The 20466-nt window shown below is 42.5% G+C and overlaps 1 protein-coding gene across 1 annotated transcript in view; it reads right to left on the bottom strand.

The window, feature by feature from the left end:
- Positions 1-20466, bottom strand: part of LOC126187825 (UNC93-like protein) — a 224978-nt gene that overhangs the window by 28918 nt on the left and 175594 nt on the right. Inside the window, exon 5 of the mRNA XM_049929122.1 lies at positions 10827-10989. Coding sequence (XP_049785079.1) covers positions 10827-10989 — 163 coding nt within the window. The remainder of the gene's footprint in view (positions 1-10826; positions 10990-20466) is intronic.

The following is a 20466-nucleotide window of genomic DNA, read 5'->3' as shown; positions in this document are numbered from 1 at the left end:
TGTGGATGCTGCCAAAGTATCTCTTCAAATGAGGATGACGTACAGGACATACAGCAGTCGCAGTAATGACATCCCAATCTCAGTTGAACGTCATAAAGAAGATGTGGCTTCTCGCTCTACGTTTAAGTACCTTGTAAATTTTTCTGCCTTCAGAAGGAACAATTACAGTATTTCGCAAACAGGGCAGGGGATTACGAAGAAGCCGCACCTGTAAACACGTCTTCATCGAAGAGCGCGACATAAACGGAGAACGACGAAAACAACGTTATTGTTATCTCGCGCCTCGTGCTATTAGTGAAGAACACGTGAATCTCTTCTGCTTTGTCTCTGTGTAAAGTAGAGAAGTTCTCGCGCGATACGTTAAATACGAAAATATCTCAGACTTTCGTTACCAGATGTGGCGGCTTGGTAGATAAAAGGTATGCAAGGCCTTCTTCCTCAAGATTTACACAAGACTGCTGGATCAGCTAAAATTATGAAACAATTCCATGTAATTGCAATGCAAGCACTCACTTCTTTAATTTTAAAAATACTGCTAAAACATTATTGTCAACACAGACGTATGATATCTTCAAATGCAGTATGATCGAAGTCTCCCGTAGTCATTCTTCTGAAATAGCTATTAATTTTTTTTACTGTGAAGCAGTAGAATGGAAAAATGTCAGTGTCTTCAAAAGAGGAAAGACCATGGCTGACGTATGCCATACCTTGCTTCGTCTACGAAACCAGCCATGTTTTATCAGTTGCAAAACAGAAAGACTTTTTGGCGATGTTGCCATTTCTTCCTCAACAGCACAGGGAGTTATAGAGTAAACATAGTAACATCTGCTCCCAAGAATGTAGTTGTGTAAGAAACAGAAGTCAATTACTGGGAGGTAGTATTCTTGAATTTTATTTTGTTATTCTCCTATAAAAAATTTCAGAGATATGAAAAATGATTTTTGTTGACTACAGTTCTACTGGTTAAATATTACTGCTGTATTTCTATATTTGTATTATTACAAGCAAAACGAAGTGCCTCAGGATTAATGGCACCTGAAGCAAAAGTGTTCTTGTTGGCACTTAGTACTAGTCAGATCCCTGCCACCCAGAATGTTTTTAATAAATGATTTATTTTAAAATTTGCGTCATTATTTTTTGCAGTGATGAGCTGAGCAGCATAGTTCCGTGGTAGCAGAATAGCTTGTCAATTTTTTTGGATAGAAACAAGTTATCTATAAACAGAAATCCAATGTTTTTTTTTTATTCTCCTGACAAATGTGAGATTTGGTGCTTAGAACATTTGACATTTCCAATTTTCATATGACGAAACTGTGTGATTTGATTGTTACAGTGATCAGTACCAAATAAGCTACATTAATAATGAAAAAATTACATCAGATGTTAAAATTTATCACCTTCGCTCAACATAAAAAAATGGTTCGAATGGCTCTGAGCACTATGGGACTTAAGATCTGTGGTCATCAGTCCCCTAGAACTTAGAACTACTTAAACCTAACTAACCTAAGGACATCACACACATCAATTCCCGAGGCAGGATTCGAACCTGCGACCGTAGCGGTCACGCGGTTCCAGACTGAAGCGCCTAGAACCGCACGGCCACTCGCTCCACATAGTAAGTCAAATGTAATTGTGATTCGATATTCGATAATACTGTTTGTCGTGGTGTTTCTAGTGAACATTGAGCCCAAATGCATTTTACTTCCTTTTGATTATATGCATAGATATTCTAAGTATTTGTTACGGCATGTAATTTTGTTTCATGTTATTATTTATACTACAGTGTATTTGGAACATTGTTGTGCAGTTACAACGTATGTTGGCAATGACTAACAAGTCTGAACGCGCTTTATTTTATTGCAAGACAATTTCTGCAGATCTCATTGTGATACGCTTCTCACGTAAGCAATTATTTCAGTTTTCAAGTGGGCGATTGCGATACACCACAGATTTTGCTGGCCCCTAAAGAAAATAAGTCTGGTGGAGTAAAGGCCAGCCTGGGGGGGCATAGGTTTTTCTGAGGTGACACGTATCCCAAAAAAACTCTTCCAAATGACGCATAGTGTTGTCAGATCTCTGTATAGTAGCGCCAACTCGTTGAAACCATGAGTAGTTCATTTCGTCTCCATTTAGATGGTAATTAGATGGTCGATAATTAAACAATGACGTTAGTTGTTCACGGTTTCTTAAAAAAAAAACCAACAAACCACTGTCTGACTATTGCTACTCACACCCAAATTCTCTGATCATGCAATGGCGTTTGTAGCGCAGCACGAGGATTCTCCGTTGACCACAGTTGTGTGTTTGGTGTTAACATGGTGAGAGAGATGGAACCAGGCCTCCTCTGTGTAGAAGGTGACATCAAGAATGTTAATGGTATTCCTCTCAGTGAAAGATGTAAATCATTTGCAGTAACGGATTCGCTTTTCATGATCCCCATCTTTTAATTATTGCACTACTCTCACTTTACAAGGGAATAATTTCAATGTTTGCCTAACTGATTTGTGCGCGCTTGCAGGCCCTATATCTTTTTCTTGTGCCAACTTGCACAGTGATTTTGCTGGGCTCTGTTGCATGGAGTCAGAACTATCCAATAACTTCTGTTCGTTTAGTTTAGGTGGTCTTCCAGTTCGTTCGGTGCGTAAAGTTAAGCCTGTCCCTCATAATTTCTCAGAAAGTCGACGAGCTGCATTACGATGAGGCTCGTCTGTTTTCTAGAATTTTTCAGCAAGTGCCTCCTGCACTCAATCCGTGTATCAATTGCTTGTCGAAAGGCATCATAATTTAAAAGCAAATCGAGCATCTGAACATTAACCTTCACATTAAATGGCTTTCATCAGCTGAACGAAACGGTTACATGCTATGTAACAGTAGAATGAATTAAAAAACAATCGCGTGTCTGTGAACAAACAGTTCTGCCAACTGGTGTTCTGCCAACTTTGTTTCGAATTTACAACGTAATCTACAAGCGTAGTCCGTATTCCAGTATACAGCAATTTTCCAAACGGACTGTACAATCTAATGCGTGTCAACTTATATAGCGTTTAAATTGACTGTTTTATGAAGTGTGGTTCATAATTTAGAAATAAGAAGTTTTCCGTAGTACTTTAGATTACGAAGTAGATTTCCCTAAGTCACTTGGGAAATATGTGTAGCCGGCCGTTGTGGCCGAACGGTTCTCGGTGCCTCAGTCCGCAACAGCGCTGCTGCTACGGTCGCAGGTTCGAATCCTGCCTCGGACATTGATGTGTGTGATGTCCTTAGGTTAGTTAGGTTTAAGTAGTTCTATGTGTAGGGGACTGATGACCTCAGATGTTAAGTCCCATAGTGCTTAGAGACATTTGAACCATTTTGAAATATGTGTAAGGACAACTGCAGTGTTAGGTGCATTGCGAGTAACTCAATGAGTGTTGCCAAATGTTTCATATGACAATTTATCTTCTGCTGTGTGCAGTTCTTGGTGTTGAGCTAATGCGTTCTGTAAAAGCGATCCAGCGGAAGTATACTCTCCGATGACGTGATACGATTGGAAAACAGCTTTTCTCAAAGCAATTAGTCGTAAATTCATTATTTCTCGAAATGTAACAAAATTTATTATTACTTCAATTACAATTTTTTTCGTGAACTGCAGTCTTTTCTAAATTTTGTGAGCCGAGGCAAATTGACTAATTTGTAAGATGTAAAGGAGTTACAGGCATTGGCTGTGAGTCGGCATGGAGGAAGTTGAAAATTTGTACCAGACCGAGATTCGAACCTGTGTCTCTCGCGTACGCGGCAAATGCACTGACCACTGAGCTATCTTTTTTTTTTTTATTTAAAAAAATTTTTTTGTACTGTTGGATAAAGGAATGCCGCTCCTCTTCGGCGACATAACCAGAATAATAAATATCGTCCCGTTACGACATAAGGAGGCTCCATGCTATAGCCGGCTGCGGATTTTCCGATGACCGTCGTCTCGTCGCAGTCTAGACACTGTGATCGTCGCAATTGCACGGCCTACACTAGCACTCCTCCCGTCAGACTCAAATTCTCAACTTAGCCACACACAAGTAACGTAGTGCCCCTTGCCCATTATCTTCATTACTCGCGCCATGTAGTCGATTCCCTTAAGACTTCAAGCCTGATGTGCATCCACACTGAAGAGATCATTGGCTGTCGTCACCTTAATTATCTGTATGTGGTGTCTGTTCTTTTGGACATGTCCGAACAGGCACCGCATATATAGGACTAATTTATAGTAATGGAGAGATCAGTAGAGTTCAAAAATGGTTCAAATGGCTCTGGGCACTATGGGACTTAACATCTGTGGTCATCAGTCCCCTAGAACTACTTAAACCTAACTAACCTAAGGACATCACACACATCCATGCCCGAGGCAGGATTCGAACCTGTTACCGTAGCGGTCACGCGGTTCCAGACTGAAGCGCCTAGAACCGCAAGGCCACACCGGCCGGCCAGATCAGTAGAGTGTTTTCTGGGTTAGTAGCAACCACCTTTTTTTTCAAACAGTTAGTTAACAAGTAGTTTATTAGCTGTCGTTCACGCGACCTCAGAAATGTAAATGTAAACTCTTATTTATGTTAACAGCTGGCTTTAAGGAGCGACATTTTAAATTTCTACTTCCAACGGAGAAAGGAAAGTACACGCGACGGAAGTTTAGACACTACGGTGGGCAATCATCAGCACGGAACGCGTCGAGTTGAATGTCGGTCATCCGCTGTGGCAGTGTCGTTCCCTTCCGCCTAGTTTTGCTCGCCTCGGGGCTCAGGTAAAAGTGAACACCGCGGCGGAGAGCGGTACAGTCTCCGTTGACGTAATGACAACGCCAGCATTTTGGTTGTTAGCTATTGTTCCCGCTACGGGTACTCGCCTTGAACGCTGTTCGGGGAAAGTTGCGTAGGGTCAACCTGGGCGCCAGGGCGAGGCAAACGTGGGACTTCGCAAAGCAGCGTTCGCGGGCGTAGCTGCCCAGTATCTCCCAATTAGGGCACATTAAGGAACGGGCTCTCGGCGTCGCGACCTACTGAAGAATGCACGACCTAGCGGTTCGCCAAGGATAATTGGAGGTATCCGCGCTGGCCGGTGGACGCAGGGTAACGGCTTGCCGCTAAAGAAGGTCACACTCTCCGTGGACCGCGACCGCCGCTCTCTGTAAACGCAGCGGCGCGGAAAAACATAGCGCCCACTCGTGGGAACTTACGCGTCCTAACCAGAGGGAACCACGAAAAATCTGCTTAAATTTCCTCAACACCATGAGATCTTTTCTCAATAAAACCGTCTAGATAACTACTAATTTTTTTTCTTTTTTAATTATTACGCAGCTTCGGCTATTGACGTCATAAGCTATCTGCATTTAAGGTTAGAGGAACATCAAGAGCGACAAGCGTTTGTTATACAGCAACAAGCTCCAATAAAAAAAAGTAAAACAGTTAAAAACAATCTTTTTGAAAGTACACTCATCAAAAGGCTTACAACTTGCTGAACAACGTTCAGTGTCAGTATAAATAAGCCTAATCGGTGCGTTGACTAAGAGTTAGCTAACAATTTTGTACAGAGTTGTAAGTTATAGTTGCTAGATGGTGCTAGTATGCGGGACGTTCCCTCAAATGTTACGTTATTAATCTATTAATAAAAATCAATTGCCATATGTATAAAAGATCAACGCTTGAGAACTGTGCGACCGATTTGGCTGATTTTTGTTGTTGTTGTTGTTGTTGTGTTCGTAATTGTCGGACAAGGTTTGTATGAAAGAACATTTTTGGAAACGCCGCCAGAAAAGTCAGGAATTCGGGTGGTATTTCTGTATGAAAATCTCAATGAAAGAAATCTTAGCGTCGGTTTGACAATTCTGCTGTTATATGTTTTCATTTTAAAAAATGTGATATTCAGTTTGACAGTTCTGCTGTCCCATATTCTCATAACAACGACCACTTCCGCATTGGATATTGATATTTTGTGAAAAAGAGTACAATTGAAAGCGATATTTCAGTGTGTTATTGGTGGTGATCATATTTTTAGTGTGTTGCGAAGATCGAATTGATGTCAGTTCTTGGTAATTTGGTGTGTTGCAAACATTCAGTTGATTTCAGTTCGTTGTTTATTTCTTTGGAAAAAATGCCACCAGTGAGGTGTCGAAATATCGGTCGGCATACGGGCGTTGCAGGCTGATTACACGGTCGTCGAGTCAGTGCGTTTGAAGGCAAATCGAATAAGAATTATACACTAAACACTTTCTATTAAAACTGGTGCATGAAAGAACGTGCTAAGCTTTACTGTGAGAATGTGTGGTTTTCTTTTTCGCTGTCGTTTTGAACAGAAAGCAGGAAAGTTGTGTTTATGGCTAACTTTATAGTCCTATATGATCGTAGCTCAAAACCATTCGTAATAATCTCATAAAAGCTCGTATCCTCGCAGATCCAGAAACTGGAAAGGTCCCTCTCAACTGCCGCGTACTAATGTTTCCAACCGATTTACCCATTCCTTTTGACTTCTATTTCCAATCAAGGTTGCGTTTGCAATAACAGTAAATAAGATCAGCGAGAGGGGGAGAGAAGGATGGAGAAGGGACGGAGAAGGTGGGAGGAAATGGATGTGAGAAGGGGTGGAAATGGATATACACAACTGGAAGGAAGAGATGGACAGAGAGATGTGGGAGGAAGAATTGGATAGAGTGAGTGTGGGATAAGAGATGCATTACAGGGAGTGGGAAGAAGTTAATGGACAAAGATAGGAAGGGAGAGGAGGAGAGGGAAATTGGAGGAGGAAAGAGACAGAGAGACGGTGGGAGGAGGAGATTAGGACGTATACTTGATTCCCATACATATTTAGCAGTTGTGAAGCACTTCCGGGTTCTCTAGTTATTTATATTTTCCTTTCTTTTCATAGTTATGGAAACACAGATATGTAGTCTTCAAAATGTAAACATTCAATACCAAAGTACAAAACACAATTCAAACGAGTTTAGTTGCATATTCATCAAATTAGGTTTTCAGATTTTTTTAGCTTAACAATTTTTGTAGATTGTTGTATAACGAACAGCGGTCGCCTTTTTGTGTTCCTTCTAATCTAAGCTGCAGATAGCTGATGACAGCAGTACCCGAAGCAGTGCAATAAATAATTAAAATTTTGGTAGCGATCTAGACGGTTTTATTCACAAAATATTTACAATAGTCACCGACTCATACAGGAAGTTACTTGTGGTACGAGATTTTGTTCAGAGAAGGAACTAGTGCTATTTCGAGTAAATTTTTATCTATGTTTGTTTACTATCCAGTGTTATTGCCTGTTTTTTTTAATAGAGTTAGGATATTTTCTGTACCTTTGACAAGTAGTTGAAAACTTAACCAAAAGTATGGCAATACTAAAAAGAAACATGAACTAAAAATTTATAAAAGACGTAGAAAACTATTTTTACCTACTTAAAAGCATGACAGAACACATGAAAACACACTAGTTCACATAACACATACAACAGAACGAATAACATTTAATTATACGGATGTAAGTGACAGCGTATACCGTAATTCGTAGTTAAAATCTACTAAAATTGCAATATACTATCACCAGATACGTAGGCGTAGTGCACTAACGCATTAACATAACTGTATAGTATCCTCACCTTGTTGAGCATAGAATACATGGACAGCTACTTAAAAATTGTAATAGTAGATCTGCAATAATACGTAAGCTGTAGATCTAAAGTAAAAACCAGCAAACCAATGAAAGAAACAAGCGCACAGGATAAAATGCAGGATAAAAACCGAATCACTCCCAGGTGGCACCACTCTGACAGCGTGTAACGCCACCTCTATCCTTGATATCATCTCAAAATTCGCAGAGGAAGTGATTCCGCAAGTTTATTCGTATATGTTAATCTGTCTGAAGCCATTAATAGATGAGTAGATGCCGTAGTATGACCAAACTGCGGGAACGTTGAAAGCATCGTTGCACCCTCTGCTCCAATTAGTCCCAGAAATTGTTTACTGGACTAAGATCGGGTGACTTAGTCTGCCAGTCGACATGCGGTATGGTGCCCCAGTGTCGTACCGGTATGCATGCAGTCCGGAAGACATACCTGTTTTCATCTCGAAAGGAAGGTGTGAGCGCGCCATATTCATTATGAAGATGTGGAAGAAAGGCTAACTTGGTCACCGAGAACGTTGAACAAACACCAGATTCATCTTCACAGTGACCTAAATGAGTGGGCTCAAGTTACGTTGCGAAGAACAATTCCCAAATCATCACAGAACTGCGAACACTTTGGATTATACGCCTCGTTAGGCCGTCTGTGCATTAGATTCCCACCATAATTTGAAAAGAGGGAAATCGTGTCTCGACGGCCCAAACTAAATGCTTCGAGTCAGCTACTGTCCTGTTTCTTGTATCATTTGGCTCACTGAAGACGTGCAGCTTTATGTGCCGTAGAGAGCAATGACGTTTTGCGAGATATATGACTAAAAATTTACGGTGGATGAAGTTCCTTCTGTATAGTCATTCGGAAACTGGTTGATGTGAATCTGCATTCACTGACAGTAGCAGTTACTGTAGGAATGGTAGCTTGTTATCATTGACGAGCCGTTACACTCTTCTCCGGTCCTTGACGACTTGGCCCTTTTTACAAGCAGTGTTCTTGTCTTATATTCGTTGGCTGCAGGTGGTATACTGTTCCTTGTAGACACGTTGAAGAATCCACGTTGATCCAGCAGCAAATGCGGCAACGTTATACACGGTGTGGTTATTGGCATGTTCGAAGACGGTAACTCTGCCATTCTCTCAAGTCTCCAATACGACCCGGCATACGGCGCAGAACTCCCCCAACTGACTGGCAAATACAGACCACTTCACCGTCATAGCTTCTTCAGCAGTGGATGGTCAGGCAACTGCCTGATACCAGTTCTACACCATCTACAGTGCTCCAAAGGGAGCAGTGAGCGTTTTTGAGGAGGTGACTAATACACTGACGGAAAAAAATCACAGCACCAAGAAAGAATTGTGGTAAGCCTGTTTATACAACTGGAAGATGATGTCCATACAAAACTCGCGCCAGTCGCACAAGAGTGGTGTTAGCGGCGTCACTGTGAGAGTGCAAATCAGGTTTGTTTTAAATACACATGTAACGGTAGTGAGTGTTAGTTACTTCTGAGATTGGACGTGGTGACCTCGAACGAGGTCGTGTGACATAGCTACAAGAAGCTGGATACTGCGGAAAGACGTGGTAGGAATGTAGCCATTGTACATGATTACTGGCAGCGGTGGTCGCTGGAATGTATGGCCGCAAGAAGACCCAGACGGCCACGTGGCACTACCGAGAGGGAAGACCATCGTGTTTAATGTATGGTTCTGGAGCATCGTACTGCCTCTGCAGCAGCAATGTGAGCAGCAGTTGGCACCATTGTGACACAAAGAACGGCTACAAAACGGTTACTTCAAGGATAAATCAGAGACAGTCGCCCCGTAGCGTGCATTTCACTGATTCTAAACAGCTGCCATTTGAGACTTCAGTGATAAGCGAGAGCTCACTGGAGGGCAGGGTGAGGGTGTGTTGTGTTTTCTTATGAAAGATGGTTCTGCCTCGGTGCCAGTGATGGCCTTGTGTTGGACAAAAGGAGGCCAGCTGAGGGTCTGCAATCAACCTGTCTGCGGTGATTACGAAGTCTATCCCGCCGTAATAATTGATAATATTCTTCTCGGGTGTGCAGCCGGATCATAACGTCATCTTGACACAATATTTCCGCGGTCCAACTTGCCACCATCTTCAGGCGAGAGTGCTGGTACAAGATCTCGCCGGAACTGACGAGATCGTGTACCAGCACTCTCACCTGAAGATGGCAGCCAGTTGGACCGCGGAAATATTGTGTCAAGATGACGTTATGATCCGGCTGCACACCCGAGAAGAATGTTATCAACCTGTCTGCGTTTTAGAGACACTGGAACTACACCTGAACTAATCGTCTGGGACGTTTTTTAGTGTGATATCAGAAGCACTCTCTTGGTAAGCCCATGCACCTGACTGCAAATTTGCACGTCAGTCTGGTGATTAGATCTGTTATGCTGCCAGTCATGAACAGCATTCCAGGGGATGTTTCCAACAGGGTAACGTTCGCCCACGTACCACTGTTGTAACCCAACATGCTGTACAGAGTGTCGACATGTTACCTTGGCCTGCTCGATCACCAGATCTGTCGCCAATCGAGTACATATGGGACATCATCGGACGACAACTCCAGCGTCACCCACAACCAGCATAACCGTTCCTGTATTGACCGATCAAGTGCAACCGACATGGAACTCCACAAGCTGACATCTGTCACCTGTACAGCACAATGCATGCACGTTTGCATGCTTGCATTTAACATTCTGGTGGTTAAACCGGTTGTTAATGTGCCAGGGTTTCATATCTGCAGTGGCCTATCTCGCGCACCTGTGATATTGCAATATTAATCACTTAAATATGCTACGTAGAAAAATGAAGTCCCGGAATTTCCTTATTCTACATTAATTATTTTTTGGTGCTCCGATTTTTTTCCGTCAGTGTATTTTGGCCGGAGAGCTTACTAGTACTGCCTTTGATGCAAAGACTAGTTGCTGTTCAGTTCTGCAATGCATACACTTCTTTGTCTATAACAACGGGTATAGTTTGGCGCGCAGAAGCTTTGCATAGAGAAGACATACTGTACTGTCTACTAAACTTTCACCAGAGATTTCTCTACTTGATGTACTTTTTTATATTATCGTGGTAGAATACGAATCTCTCATCGGTGAAGATAAGTGATACAGGCGCTGGCTAGCTTGCGTCGGAATGTCCCGTGCGCTGCGGGGCTGCCTACCTGGGTGAAGTCGGCGCCGATGAAGGCCTGCTCCATGCCGATCCAGACGGTGATGGGGATGAGCAGCTGCTGGTTGCGCTTCTTGAGCTGGTACGCGGTCGCCGACAGCAGCTGGATGCCGCTCAGTTCGGCGCTGTCGCCTTTCCGTTGCCGCTCTCCGTACCTGCAACATCAGACGGCGAGTGTTAGGACACGCTTGTAACAGCAAAGCCCCCAAACTCTGAACTGATAAAATGATTACACTGCAACTGATATTTCGAAAAGCAGTGTCTCCTGCAGAAATCTGTTCCAGATTAAAATTTTCTCGATTTGTCTTGCCAATGTACATGAAGCACTTTTTGAATAAAATAATTGTTTTTACTGTTTCCTTTTACTAAAATATGTCGTCTATCTAGAAAATCCTATGTAATATTTTTTGTTTAATGTTCTGGAATATTTTGTGTTTAAATTGTTTCAAGATCGTATTTAATAAATCTTTTAGTACGTGTAGGTGGCATTCATTAACATTTCAGGTTTTCTACACGAACCAAATTTCTTTGAAATATTTTGATATAAAGCGACAGCTTTCGTATATGACAAGTATGTGGCTTTATCATGTGACAATGAGACTATTAGTTTCGTTAGACTGGTTTCTCTGTAATTATGAGGAATGGTATGTTATACAATATCTGCACTGTAACTTGAAAGAAAAAAATTTACCTCTGAAATATTGTAAAAACAATCATCAGTAACCCAACTGTCGTTTATTTTTACATTGTTCAATAGACCTGACACTACCTGAAACTGGTCAACTTACAACATAACATCAGCGATTGACAGACGGAAAATAAATCTGTTTTATGATCTTGTAGCATATAAAGAATGCATAGCATGTAAACAACCTGTGCACATGATGCCGATAAGGCAAGCACTAAATTCCCAACAGTGACATGAATCATTTATTATTGCCGCAGGCCAAGTAGGAATGTAACAAGGTTGGAGGTATAGCCAGCGAGAGGTCTGAATAGATTATTCCAGCGCTTATACCAGAGGCTAGCCGTGTAAAGTTATTTTGAAATGTACCTTTGACGGAAAGTGGAATGGTTCGGGCATCAGTTACAGTTGCTTTTAATGAAAAGCAATGCGCCCTTTAGAATATCGAACATTGTGGGTAACGAGGAGAGTTTGAAATATGGTTCCCGCGTTTGTCAACTTTTATATTTCATGGGCATATTATAATTTTCTTTTCTGTACGATAATGTTACACTACTTTACAAATAAAAGTTACGGCGTAGCTTGAAAGATTTTTGTATTCCTTTCTTCTATTGTTTTAACCTGTATTTATCTAACGCGGATGTAGCGTTAAAATACCAACAAAGATAAGGTCGTCTTTAGCTGCACGTGAAATTTCTACTACGTGCACTCTTATTGAGAAGCAAAGTTCAAATGTGGTGCCCAGGAACTTGTGATAATGAAAGAATCTGAAACGCAGATCTTGCTGCCTGATTTTTGTAAGGTTCAGCTCCCTCTCGCTTTACTTCGATGGTTATTGGCGCTCATAAATTTGATTAAGATTATCGGAAGCCATTTAGTTGTGGGCGAAGAACTCACATACAGGTAAACAAGAGGGGAGTCAGAGCTGTGACCGTGCGCGTAGTACCAGCCGTATGTCCCTTTTTGGTTTTTTATACAACTTTATTATATTGTAACTTCATAAATGATGTGATGTATATGGTTTGTATTCAGTAATTCCGATTAACGCCAGTTGTAGTTATACTCACTGCTTATTAGGCAGCGCTCCAACCAAACAATACTTCAGTGTGCACTCGCTCTCGTTACTTCCTTTACAATACCAGTTCACTCAGACTAGTGCCATTCTGGAACTTTTCTCATGAAAATGACTAAAATATAGAGGAAATATTTTATAGAATAATTACTGTGGTATATTTCGACACCTCTGAGATTGGTGCTTAATCAAAAAGTTTACATTTCAAATAAATTTGTACTAACTGGAACAATATTTCACAATGACGTCAATGGCCGCTCGTAACGGCACATTCTCAGTTACGCTGAAAACAGCTCGTTTACGAAACTATTTTTACTGGAACCTTTTTGGTTCTATTATCGAATAGTTTTACCCGTGCCTGTTTTAGGTAATAATTATGATGTTGATGGAAAAGCGCCAATACTCACAATGAAAGAAAACGTTTCCCAGTTTCTAACTGATATAATGCTTCGAGGTCTACTAGTCGGCTGTGCCGTACGAATTTGATTACTTAGCTACTTACTTTGATACAAATTTCAGATCTCCACACTTTATATACAGACAACGTGAACCTGAATGGAAGAGACTGATATAAAAGGAGAGGTGTTTGTGGGAACTTCGGTGTCGCCCACGGTTGGTCCCGACAAAGGCCAAAATTCCTCAAGGAATGTCTCGAAACGATGGCGGCTAACAGCCGGAACGCCGACAAGTAGCCATGTTGCTGACAACGAGGCCCGTAATTGCCAGATGACAGCCTCGATAAGGAAGCTGGAGCTTTACGTAAGCCGTGTCGCCTGCATGGCCACTGATCCTCCTACGTCGTCAGCTATATACTGAACGTTTCTCTTCTTCGCACCCACGTCACTGAGCAGTTACTGCCACTTTTTATAAAGCTCTCTCTTGCAGGAAGTGTGGACTTGTTATGAAAGCAAGTAGTATTTCATTTTAATGTGTCAGAACTCTTTGCAATGGTTGGTAGACTGGTAAGTAAGTTCTGAACAAAGATGACGGAGATATGAATTCGAAATGACACGAGACATGACCTACTCATACTCAGCGCGAAGCGTGACAATGCACTAACGTCTTTTCGCAAGCTTCTTAACAACGAAAATGGCGCAGTGGTAAGGCTCTGTACTCGTATTCGCCTGATCTCATCCCGATGGAATACATTTGGAACGCAACCATTGGCCCTGAATTGCTTTAACTGTGCGTAGACATATGGTCCAGATGCCTTCCGAAACGTATCAGGGACTTTCGAATCCATTCCCAGCAGAATCGCCGCTGTAATGCGTTTCAGAGGTAGACCAGGAAGCTATTAAACTAGTGATATTGTTTGGGTTCATCAGTGTGTGTGTAACATGTGGATCTTCTTTGTTTTACTGGCGTTATCCCTATCTGCACGGGATAGACATGTTAACTTGGATTTAGCAGTGTCAGTGGTAGGCCACTGACTTGGAATTGGTTAACACTTGGATGGGTGACCGTCCGGGTCTACGGAGCGCTTTGGCAGGAGTGTTGTACGCAGCCCTTGTGAGGCAAACTGAGGAGCTACTTGATTGAGAAGTAGCGGCTCCGGTCTCGGAAACCGACATACGACCGGGAGAACGGCGTGCCGACCACATGCCCTTCCATAACCGCATCCAGCGACGCCTAACGTCTCAGGATGACACGGCGGTCGGTCGGTGGGGTGGGCCTTCCGATGCCCGTTCGGACGGGGATTAGTTTAGAATGTCAGTGGTAGTGGTTGATCAGACGCTGTTTCCGTCGACACTAAACACAGCCCTCCTCCCGTCACCCCCCCCCCCCTCCTTCGGAAAGGAACTATACCCAACGGTCTATGTCTAGCGTTATACCGCGTGAAAGAGTGAGAATGTTTGTGAAACATTTGCGAATCGTGTAACTGAGGTGGGACGCGGGTGCCTGCTCGGCATTCACCTACTCGGATGTGGGAAACCGCCTAAAAACCACATTCAGGCTGGTCGGATGACCAGCCTTCGCGGTTAATCCATCGGGCGGATTTCATCCAGGCCTTCGCGAATCCCGGAAACAGAGTGCTAACGTTCGCAGCTATCCGGGCGGGTATGTGTAACTTGCAGATGTCTACAGTAATTTAGTTGCAGGTATAACAACTACGTGAATCTGACAGGTTATCGATGGAAGTATAAGAAAAGGAGACGAGATCAGCAGAGACATGACACAAAACTAAGTTGATCTCAAAGGAAATCTTCCGTATCATTCTCGGAGACACCATTCCGGCATTTGCCGTAAACGATTTTGGGCAACCATTAAAAACCTTACTCTGGATGACCATACGGGTATTTGAACATCCGTCCTCCCGAATGGGAGTCCAACTTGCCTCTTTGCTCGGTACAAGCTATTAAGGTATTCCTTCTCCGTCTGGGACTCTTACAAGGCACGATTAATAGAGGCGATAGGGAGAAAGTCCAAAGAAGAGCCGCACACTTCGTCACAAGTTCGCTTAGTAAATACAGAGAGCGTCTCGGAGGCACTAATGTTACTCCAGTGGCGACATGGGAGAGAGGCGTTGTGCGACACGAAGATTATTGCTGTGAAACTCCGATAGGCTACGTTCCCAACAATTACGTTATTACTTTCTCATACATACACTTACAAAGATGATCATGACTGAAAATCAAAGAAATTCGCCCTCATATAGGACTCACCGAGAATTGTTCCTCCCATGTGCTATTCAGATGTAGAAAAGGAAGATAGGGATATGATACGGATACGCTAAGTACTCTTCACCACACACCTTAGGAGCTTTGGGAGCATAGATATAGATGTATAATAGTTATGGCAGTGTTGGATGGAGTGCTCATTCTCAAGTCATCTGCATATATCGGGTAAGTTTTTTTTTTCATTTGCATCCGCTCGGCATGCTATCACTACGCTCCGCAAGTGTTGTATCTTAAGTAGAAATGTAAGTTGCAGATGACAGTTATTTGTGTGTATATTGTATCCAGTTTTCTTTGTGTTGTTAACGACATTGTCTGAGAAGTGAGAGGGCAGACCTGGTAGCGGTATATAGTCTACTTCTCTCGAACAGCATCAGAGGACTCGGCAGACTTAAGGAGCCCATTCGACGGGCGGATGGATTTCCATCAACAGTGTCGCCTCACCTGACTCTATGGAGTTCTGAATAGAAATTTGGGGTTTAAAGCAGCAGACAGCGCATAATCTAGCTATCAGGGAATTTACACTATGTCCCTTTGTCGGTAAAATAATAGTGATGAAGATTTCTTCCCTACCAAAATTGGAACAGACCTATAAAATCAGTTACGACCTCGGCTAAGGAGGAGGATAGATTGTAACTTAAATACTCTGTACCAAATCACGTTGCTTCCTGCAGGAAGCGTTAAGGGCCGAAATTAGTAATCGCAAATATATTATTTTAAAGAGCTAAAAAACGAGTAACTGATGACGACGAGGCTAGCAGAACATAGCTACTTGTCGCTACTTAGCTGCCTTCGTTTCAAGACACTCCTTGCGATATTTTGGCCTTTGTCAGAATCAATGATGTGGGGACACCGAACTTCCCACACACATTTCTCCCCTCACTCCACAACACTCCACTCAGGGTCAACGTGCAGGTGCGTAAAGTGGAGTAAGGACATAATGAGAGCTGAATCACTTTTCTGTAGCCACGGTCGTCGCGATAGCTTCTGTGTACCATGGAACCGAAAATCATGCTGTCGGTTCTGCAGTCGCCTCGACGCCCGCATCCTGCTTTTTTCAGCGCTGTCGTGCTTTTCACGACTCTCCAACATCCGGAATAATCGAGTTCGTGGAAGGTATGGTCAATTTTCCCGTCAGTCCTGTTAATTTGCTGGCAATTCAGGCTGGCAGGAGAATGTGTGGAGTGTGCAGGAGTCGTCTGTGCCAAAGCATTTTACAGCGTATCACGCAAGGACGCGTGTACGATAGAGTGGAAGCTGGATTGTATCGTGTGCCGCACTTAGAGTCTAACGACCCAAACTGTGTTGCGGAAAGGGGTATACTTTTTCTGTTCACTTTGCGAGGTGAACTGCAACCGCATCGAGGCATTCATTAAATATATTAATTCTCCTCGCTATTTTCCGGCAGGAACAGGTTTGACAGCAGAAGGCACTAGCCAATACTGACACCAAAAGGTGTCTTCCGCCAAATTTTTTTAGAAACTGTACATTATTTTTAGAGGAAATTTATCCATCTAGATCGCTTTTTATACAGGTGAAGGCGAACGTCCAATATCAAAAGAGGAAGTCTCGTCGTTAAGACTGGACTTTCGTTCAGGAGGAAAAGGGTTCATTTCATAGCCCAACTATTCAGTAGGTTTTCCGTGATTTCCACAAAATTTGCTCTTGCGAATGCCACTACAGTTCTTTGGCGTAGGCCACGACCGACTTCATTCACAATACGGGAGCAAACGAAGCTGCTACTTCATCTCTAATGGCCGTGAAGTCGACAAGACGCTAGATTTATGTTTGTTTGTGAAGACCCTACAGTTCACCGGGTCATGGGTCTCTGAACTCGGATGTAAATCGATGAAATATTAATGCGCCTTCCGTAAATTCGTACACTTACCAGACATTGCAGTCGAAGCTTCATTATAGCGCCAACCGACTTTTCTTTTAAGTTGCTTGTAATTAGAAATCTCTTTCTTGGTTGTAATTGACAGTTGTAGTCATCTTTGGATAAGTTTCAACGACAGACGAAATGAAAATGTAGGCATTGCTTTAAAATCAAAAGTCCCTACTTGTCAGTCACAGATTTGCTTCTTCAGAGATTTCAAGAAAACAAAAAATAAATGGCGCATCTGAACGGCTTGAGACAGTAAAACACTGTACATAACAGGACTCAGGATAGGAACTTTGTCTTTCGCAGACAGTTTTCTACCAGCCTCAGAACCCATCTCTCCTCAGACAGTTTCATTTAAAGTTGCTTAATCGGTCAAGTGGCCTAATGTACGTGAACATGGTGCGGTAGTATTAACAGTTTAGTCTTTGAACCGAGATCTCTTTGCTTTCTGCCCACGAATGCGATAATGTGGGGTGAAATCAAATAAAGTTATATGAAGATAGGCAGAGTCATTGTGGTACTGGGTAGCGACACTTTCGACAAAAAACTGTAGTGTGGGGGACTTCTTTTAGGTTCTTGTAGTGTGCTATAATGAGCAACAAAGTAGAGGAAGACATGTTAACCAATATCAAATCTCTCTGTGGCTTTTAGTTTCATATTCGACAAATACTTCCCTCCAACCTTAAATAGACCAGGCCTGTTTGTAACGTTTCAAATAATGAATTTGCACAGAAACATGAATATCACCTTACCTCGCTCCTTCACAATTAGTACGCATCATGTTTCCATTCCGCGAAATGACGTAAAACCTTTAATTTTTGGTATGAAGGAGAGAGAGGCACGCAATTGGCACTTTTGTCATTTTTTCCCTTGCCTGCTAAAGAAAAACGCTACTAATCCGTTCTCACGGGCCAGGGTCGACGTTCCGTCACTTAGTTTCTCAATGTCGTCAGGAGGTCACACAAAGGATAAGCACTGCCTTGATGAGTTAATGACTTACCTGTACACGTGACGTAAGACAACATTCTCAGCAGATATAAACGGTTCTCCGTTGCACTTGTAGACGATCCTGGGCAGACGGTATTTTTGACTATTACCTAAATCATTCGAAGCGTTATTTCGTGAAGATGAGAGAGACTTTCAGGAGTGAGGAACGTAGTATGTAACGACTACGCCAATATGAGATCAGGGGATTGATCTGATTGCTTATCTGCTTTTGGCTTACAGGATGTCCCCACCACTAAGATTCCTGCTTCTCCAGTTCAGACAATGCAGTCACCCACACTCTAAGTTTAAATACAGAGGGCTCAAATTTTTAAAGATTGATCTTTTCATTCTAACTAATGCGTCCGATCTCCGTTTATTCCAAACCATCCCCCTCCCCGTCCCAATACAGGAAAAGGAAATAAAAATTGTAATCTGCCTGAAGCTGGTCTAGTAAAAATTCGCGAGATTTAACTACGATGAGGAAGACCACGAGAACAATTTCAAATTAATAATACGATGGAAAGCCAAGGAACAGTAACACTGACTTCCCCTTGTCTAGCACGTGAAATTATAGCAATTGAATTACCACGAATTTTTATTTGCATGTCTACGCTACCAGTAATAATTTCAACGCCGCGAAATCTCGTCTTCAAATTTCACTAGGAGCAAATTAGTTCTCCGAAGTTCTTTTGGAAATTGTATCCTTAAGGGAGGATTTGTCAGCCTGTTACTGATCTAAAATAGATCTGAACTTGTGAACACAACCCCTCTCTTTTAGTGTCTGCCGGTGCAGTAATATTAGCGTCTCCGTGACGCTCTCTGTCCTTACTAAGTGAATCTTTGACAAAATGCGTTACCCTTCTTGGATCTTTTCCCTATCGCCTCTATTAATCGTATCTGGTAAGAGTTTCAGATAGAGGAGAAATATCTAATAACCTGTACCGAACGAAGAGGGGCCTCAGGTCCCCGTCTAGCGATTTAGCTTTAGTTCTACAGAGGTTGCCCAAAATCACTAAAGATCGACGCACTAACCATCCATCCACCAGCAATAATAACAATAACGATGACCTGTAATTACTAATTTAGTTAACGAGCGCTATTGACTAGGCTGAGGCAGGTTTCGGGCTATAAATTAAAGTAAGCGATTAAAAGTAATTTTAATGTGCACATAGCACTTTTAATACGTAAATGCTATTTTTTATGTTCTCATGAAAAAACATTGAGTTGTCTCGTGCGTAAATGATATTTACGTGACCACAAGAGGTTTCTTTCTTTTCTATAGCATGTATCCCGCCTAGTGCAAGGTTCTCTTTTTCAAGATTAGGCAACTTTAATTTTTGTTATTCAGCTTTGTGGCTCGATTCCCTTCCTGAAGTTACAGTCATTAAGGAAATCTACGGGAGGCAAGTCGTGTCCGTTACATGTCTGTGAGCCGCGAAAACCAAAACCGCAAAAAACGCATCCAGGCTTGTCGGTGTACCAGCCCACTCTTTGGCTATCCAACGAGGCATATGTGTCGCACGATAGGTTATCAGAGAGCCAACTGGAATTTCTTGCTTGTGATCTCTATGCATCTGTGTCCCATTGGTTAACGGAAGCCTACTAATGGTTAGCAGACTTCTTATAATTACACATTGCACCTGTAGGTCGTGCTGTCTTCAAGTTTTACTGTTAATTCTTGTCATCGACTTAATTCGCACCTGCGGACAGGCAACCCGATTACCAGATTCGCAAAGCGGGCTGCCTTCGCAGCTTCCCGGACGCTTAGCGTCAACGACTTTCGCTCACGAATTGACGCTTGCCATATTACAAACGAAGCCTATACTGAAGTGTGAGTTACAAACTTGGAGAGATGTACTGTCCACTGATGTGTGTCTGTTTCCAGTATCTCTTGTTAAGTTTCGCAGGCGTCTTCTGAACCTCTGGAGATACGTATGAATAATTCCGTCTGTCCTCCCCCCTTCCCACCCACCCCCACCCCCCTGACAATCCCTCTCCCCCTTGGAAAGCCAAACAGTGGGAAAAATTATTTTCATATTATTACTTATGACTAAAAAATTAATTAAAATAACATTAACGTTATTGAAATAAAATTGGTAGTGAAAGGGTTAACGCGTCGCGCAGATTAGATTCGGGTTTGGTTCACCTCTCTGCGTTCGAAAGCTAGCGCGCTACACGTTACGCTACACGCGCAGGTTGGTGGCAACAAGAGCAATGCTTTTATGTGAATCAGTAACAACACAGTCAGAAATCTCAGTTATATCTGTTTCCACACTCTGTACGGTAGAATGAGCTCACTGTACTAGCCGAGAGTACTCGAGCTTTGAGCGA

Source organism: Schistocerca cancellata, chromosome 5 (genome assembly GCF_023864275.1).
Source record: "Schistocerca cancellata isolate TAMUIC-IGC-003103 chromosome 5, iqSchCanc2.1, whole genome shotgun sequence".
Lineage (NCBI taxonomy): Eukaryota > Metazoa > Arthropoda > Insecta > Orthoptera > Acrididae > Schistocerca > Schistocerca cancellata.
Note: the sequence above shows the minus strand (reverse complement) of the source record. Positions and strands in the feature narration are given on the sequence as shown.